The sequence below is a fragment of the Nematolebias whitei genome, chromosome 18 (genome assembly GCF_014905685.2).
Source record: "Nematolebias whitei isolate Nwh7 chromosome 18, NemWhi1, whole genome shotgun sequence".
In the NCBI taxonomy this organism is placed as follows: domain Eukaryota; kingdom Metazoa; phylum Chordata; class Actinopteri; order Cyprinodontiformes; family Rivulidae; genus Nematolebias; species Nematolebias whitei.
This window is the reverse complement of record NC_056515.1, coordinates 20,317,703-20,324,427: the sequence shown is the minus strand read 5'-3', so window position 1 is coordinate 20,324,427 and position 6,725 is coordinate 20,317,703. Positions and strand designations below refer to the sequence as shown.

The following is a 6,725-nucleotide window of genomic DNA, read 5'->3' as shown; positions in this document are numbered from 1 at the left end:
TTTTGTGATCTCACCTGTTTGGGTCGTCGGCCGAGCGCGTCCACTGAGTGCAGCGGCTGAATGAACGTCTATTTCGGTGATGGATCGCTGGCAGTAGTCCATCTGACACGTGCGGCTGGTGATAGTATGGCAAGCCATGTTGCCATATAATTGGATCGTCAGCTACGCGTCTACTGACGCAATCAAAAGCCCGACACTGACCCGGCCCGCACATTATTATGGACCCACCCGGCACTAATCTGGGTCAGGCGGGGCTGGTTAGAAGTGACAGCTCTAGTCTGAGGGACAAAACACCCTCCCACTTCCACCCAACAGATAAACAGCCTCCTCCTTTCTGATGGAGGCTCAGTTATTTGTCATGTGCCAAAAAATGTACAAGAAGAAGAAGATGCAGAAGTTGAAGGGAGTTCAGCGCGATAAGCAAAATTCATTATGAATATTGGTGGTTTTCACTGTAAACAGAAACTATATTATCTCTACTCTGATTTTATGGGGGTTTTATTTTGTGATTTTAGGCCTATTATGTTGACACAGTAGGTCAAAAGTAAAAAATTATTTAAAAGTCACACAGGGAGGTTGTGCTAAACAAAATTACACCAGACATGACAGGGTTAACTATTTTTAGGGTGAAATAAGAACGTAAAATCAAAAATAGTCCAAAAAAAGTCAAATTTCACCGTTACAGTAACTCCAGAAGATTAAAGACTCCAAAAACTAAAAGTAACTTTTTTTTTTTTGCATTTTTAGACTTAACAAATTGTCACGTTAGCCAGTTTACAGAAAGTATGTATTATATTCCTAAATAACATTAGAGAGGCATATTTTTATCAAGGTCTTTGTCTTAAAAATATTCAGTTCAGTTTATTTATATAGCACCAAGTCACATCAGAAATCATCTCTCTTTGTTTTCCAATTCTCTATGAAGCCCTTTGATTAATTTAAATATCTGCATTTGGCCAGCTGAGAAAATATGTTGTCTCCCCCTGTGCTAAATAATCATAAAATTTACAAGATGTTGTTTTGTTTTTTTTATAAAAGGGTTTTATTTGACAAAAACTTAGCCAGATGAAATGAGAGCTTTACATCTGGCAATAAGTTTCGATGACGTCTTACTGCGCTTGATGTCCATGGTAAACAGAAATACTGGTGTGAGGTGTTGATGGTTCAGGAAGGTGTTGTGTGCACCACGAGAAGAGCGGTGCACAGCTACCTCCACAGCTGCTGCTTACTGAGAAGAAACCTTTAGTGTCTTTATGCCGAGTCAGGTGCTTTACATTTTACAACCTCAACGGATTAATTTTTTTGTATTCTGTTTTCACAGCCAGCTACATCCCTCAAAGCTCCGTGGAGGATCTGTTCCCGGGGACGTGGTACTTGACTCGAGTGGACGACAAACACCGCAGGGAGTACGCTCGCAGACCTCTGGATGATGACCTGCCGTCAGAACCAGAACGTGTTCGCTCCAGTGCAGCTGCTGAGGTGAGAAACAGGACTGTGCCTTCCAACCACTGGGGTCTGAGAGAAACCAGTGATGACTTTGTGCATATATTTGGAGACGACTAATCTACTGTAGTCAATTCAGTTTATTTATATAGCGCCAAGTCACAACAGAAGTTATCTCAGGGCACTGAACAGAAATATTCATATATAAAATGTGGTCAGAAACGTTCATAATTAAAAGTAGTCCTCAGCGTGATGGTAAAGTTGTGTAAAACTGGGCCGATAAACTCAAAGATCCACTTCATTCACATTGTTTCAGTTTTGACACACTAATAGAAGATCGTAGTGTTTATGTGATCAACTTTACACCAATGATTTTATAAAGGTGACACATTCAGTGACAAATGAGAAATTGCTATTTCAGATGTCCAGCTTACTTGTTTTTATTTTTTTGTTTCAGCCATTTTCAATAATAAACACTTTAATCATACATGCAAAGAAACTACACGTTTAAATCCACACGCACAGTTCAAACTGAAATAATGTCAACATTAAAGTAATTATCACATGAGCCTTAAATGACTGAAAAGGCGTAGGTTGAAAATGAGAAGGCTCAACAAGTTGCACTTTCTAGTCTGAATATACAGCAAGACACAAGACAAACTTGGATCATTTTTCTAGTTTAAATAAAGTCAATTTAAAATTTGCTGTAAGAAGGAAAAAAGCAAGAGTTCCAATTGTCGTCTTGTCGTCGGTTCAGTGAATGCAGCATGATTTAAAATAGATACCGGTCCGGATGGAGAGACAGGTGGTTCTTTACTGAGCTCCGTTTGTCTCACAAGTGTCTGAAAATCTGAACAACAGAAAACATATCGATCTTCTGACTTCATATTGATTTCAGAAACTCAAAATCTCATTTCAAGCACACGTGATCAACTATCAGATATCGGTGGTTTACAGACCGCTGATGTTGATGTTTGTGGTCTGTCTTTGCGCTGCAGCACATCCCCAGTCCAGCCAAGAAGATGCCTCGCATCCCTGCAGCCACAGCTGGACCTGAGGCCACCAGCAGCAACTGAGAGCCAGTCTTCTTCTGACGGTGTCCCCGGTCCAACAAAGGTGGAGAAAACGACAGTTACATGAACCTAGAGCTCAACTGGACAATAAGAGGACAGGATCACAACCTTTTAAACTTCACACAGAGGAGGCGGTGGTTTGTAGAGATCCACTCCCGCAGGTCAGAACGTTACAACAGCCAGATATCAAACTCCACGCTCGACCAGGCCGTCCCTCGTTTTTAGTTTGTCCAAGAAATCCTCATTTCAGATCTTACATTTGAATGTATTTTAGCTTCTCGTTTAAGCAGAACGAACAGTTGCATTCACAAACGCTGCGCATGGCGTTGGCTGCTGCCAGCCTGTGGAAAGAAATTCAAAATAACTTTACTGAAATCTTCCTCCAGCTCATCAGGAAAAAAAACCAGAAAGACTGCCTCCACATCCCAGCAGGTGATGGAGCTCGTCTCTGCTCAGCTGCTTTTCATTTAGTCTGTTTTATATTAAAATGTGAGCTGTTTTTATTTCTGGCTGTCGTCATGTGACCATTCAACAGACGTCAGGAGTCATGTTCTTTGAGAAATGACTTCTTAGAGACCACCTTCTGCTGGTTCTTCTATATAAGCATGACACATGAAGACTTTGCGTGTGATGCTGCATGGCGAGTTTGGTCCAAAACTATAATTTGACAAATTTACAGCTGTGTTCAGAATCCATTTTAAAAGGAAAAAAGAACGGCGTGAGAAGCAACAATGTGATTAACTGCTGCTTTGTTTGGCTCCACCTGGTCATTTGATATTTTCACTGAGACGTCATTACAGACTGTCGTTGATCTGATTATGTTTCATAAGTGTCATCTGCAGCCAGTGCAGCTGTACAGGGCCATCACATGCAAGGAAAGAGTTCATTATACTGGAGCAAATCAAGTGTAACAACGTGTCAGTATGACGCTGGCATTGTCTAAACAGAAACATGTTGAGATATGAGTACAGTTTTAATGTCAGCATTAAGAAGTGGGGCTACGTATCAGTAGAACCATGATAGAACCATGATGAGGAAATGTCCTGTTCTTGTGGTTAGAATGTGCTCATTTTATATTGGAGGACCAATGAGATAAATTTCAATATAAATCTGCTTTGTTAAAAGTTTAATTATTGTATTTTTGATTTCTGCAAAGTCACTCAGGTTTCCCTCTTGTTCAACTTTGAGTTGTTACTCCTATTTTACAGGCAGTATTTGGGGCCACAGACAGTGAAAATTCACGCTTTTACTCCTTTTTATGCTGAATTTACCGTCTGACACATTTCGATTTTGCCAAACTTTATGTTTAATAACTCGCCAAACACGGAGGGGGTTGTAGTTGGCGAGGCGGTTAAAGAAGAGTCTCAAACAGAAGTGAAACGTTGGTGCTTTGTCTTTATGTTCATCAGTAGCTGTAGCCTGCAGCTAACAAACAAACAAAAGGAGAAACAGCCTCGGAACAGGAGCGCAGTGGTCGCTCCGGCTCAGAGGCTACTTGATGTAAAGTAGACTTCCTTCTAGAGAAGCCTTACAATAAATGCACGAGGGACGTACAAAGTGTAAAATAATGTTTTTAATCAATAGTGTACAGATCTATTCTTTTAAACTGTACAGTCACTTGGGTCCTGAGACGTCAGGACCTGGTCGCACCAGTTTCATGACGTCACTCTGAGTGCTACGTTAGCTGGTGTGTGGTTGTGCTGCCTGGGTCAAAGGTCACCGTATCTTTTCCATTGTTTATGTACAGCTCAGACTGAGGTTGTTTACGCTCTGTAGATATGAATGTGTTGATGTCCTGTCAGGTTCGTTGAGTAATAAATTTTAATAAACATGTAGAGAGAGAATAAATAAAAATGAAATTGTGTGGTGCTGTGATTATCTTTTCTTTTTTTTTTTTTAATAAATCATTACTTTGTGAACTGGATAACTTGAAAAATAAGTAACTTCCAGTGTGGTGTATGAGTGCATCTAAGCATAAGGTTCGTTTTTTAAAAAGTCGCTGCGTCAAAATCCAAGATGGCCACCACCGTATACACTCAACAAAAAATATAAACGTAACAGTTTTTCTTTTTCCATTTTTCATAGCTGCACTCAAAGACTTTTTGTACACAATAGGCATTTTCCTTAAATATTTTTCACAAATTTGTGTAAATCTGTGTCAGATTCAGCTTTATTGTCATTGCATCAAAGCACAACAAAATTACATTTCAGTGCAGCCCGTCTGAGAAAACAAACAGAAATGGGGAGACAAAGATGACTGAGGCCGCAACCTTCAGGAGGTGATGCCCTTTTCGTTTAAATAAGAAAAAGCAAAACTTGAGGGGAGGTATAAATATCATATCTCACACTGTGTCCTTGATGGGACACTGAGTTGCAAAAAAGACCTCGGCACAGAAACCGTAACATACCTGATAACCTACCCATCCAGGCTGCCATATTGTAATGTTTGCAGATGATACAGCGGTGGTGGGATACATCACAATGAGTCCAGCTACAGGTGGAACACCTGGAGAGCTGGTGCAGGAAGAACAACTTTCACATCAATGTGAAGGAGATGGTCGTGGACTTCAGAAGAAACAAGCACACCATGGACACTGCCAGATAGTTCCATAGTCCTGATAAGAGATGGTGCAGTGTCTACCAGCGGGGTTGCAGAGCTTGTTCATATAACATCCAGGAGAGTTTGAGATAGTTGGCCAATTCAAGGCCAAGCAGGGGAGCCAGATTCAGATAACAATTATTTTGGGTCAGGCCAGCTCTGCTTGATTTCTGTCTGCCTTCATAGCTCTGCAGGTACGTCTCAATGGTGACTCCAAACAGCCACATTTTGTGGTCAACACCACCGGGCTGAGCTTGTAGCTTCTCCAAGGTCGATTCCTTCCCACCTGCGAGTTTCAGGAGCCGTAAGTGGCCTGCGATTCTCATAAATCATGTCCAGCTTATGGCTCAGCCAATCTTTTCGTGCACGGAGCAACCCTGACTAAATACACTGATGGCTCTGACGCAACATGGAGTCAGTTTGGACCCGTCTTAAAATTAACAAAAAAATTCACTCAGAATGTTTTTTTATTGCCAGATTTGTTTCATAACTCTTTGTTACTTTATTAGGCTTCCTTTCCCATTATTATTATTATTATTATTATTATTATTTTTATATATTTTCAGTGTGGCATTCCATGACTGTCTTTTCAACTTTCACCTTACTTTCAATAGGAAAAAAGTAAAATGAACCCCAACAGAATGTTATATAAAAATAATTGGTTATTATGTTATCTGTTACTGAGGACTGTTAGAACACATTTCTTGAATAAATGTATTGTATTTCTTGATTTTTAAAATAGTATTTATTATAATATTATAACTAGAGTGACATCTATGGTGTTGGGGTCAGAATTGACCCTTATGTTTACTTCAAGCAAAAGGCAACAATTTTATTATTTTATTGAACTTTAATAATCTAAATACAAATACAAAGTCTAAAACAGAACAATATTAGTACAAAATGGAGATTTGCCAGGCTAAACAACATCAACCAATTTAGCAAATCAATCACATTCTATTTCCACACAAAGTTATTTTGTGCAAGAATATGCATGTGTGCTTAGATGCATGTGTGGCATACAGGGTCCGTGTACATTCAGGCAGTACACGGACCATACAGTGACACTTTTCATGTGCTCTTTGCTGATATTGTTTGCAGATGAAGCATGATGTGTTTGTCTTTTAGTCCATGTTTCTGTATCAGACCTGACACCTCATCCTTTGAGAATCAGAGCGACTCAGTGGGGTTGCGGGTGTGCTGCTGATGTTGAGGCGGGACTGACAGGTGAAGCTGTTAAGTCTGGTTCTCTTTGCTTTACCAATGGAGTAGGACTACTTACTGATGACAGAGATGGAGTGGTAGATGTGCTGCAGCTGGATCCTGAGGCACCTGCTACATTCGCTCAACGTGCAGCTTGTCAAGGGAAGTTCCTCCTCCAGAAATATTCTCCACTTGTTGTTTTTGGTTGAGTTCCACCCTTGATGGATGTGGATCACATCACAAATGCATTGCAGACACATCCAGGATGTTAAAAAACAACTACTGTCCATCTTCTGGTCATTCGCTGGCAAGTATAGGTGGCAATCAACTTGTCCAGGTTGTCCACATCTCCTTTGTTTTGATTATAGTCCAGTATAATCATGGGCTTTCTGTCACTTCATGATGAC

General features: G+C 40.3%; 1 protein-coding gene across 1 annotated transcript in view; it reads left to right on the top strand.

Moving 5' to 3' along the window:
- Nucleotides 1-2,940, top strand: part of hmgcs1 (3-hydroxy-3-methylglutaryl-CoA synthase 1 (soluble)) — a gene marked incomplete in the record, with an annotated part of 12,807 nt that extends 9,867 nt beyond the window's left edge. Inside the window, 2 exon segments of the mRNA XM_037691777.1 lie at nt 1,322-1,479; nt 2,442-2,940. Coding sequence (XP_037547705.1) covers nt 1,322-1,479; nt 2,442-2,519 — 236 coding nt within the window.
- Nucleotides 2,941-6,725: the final 3,785 nt, after the last annotated feature.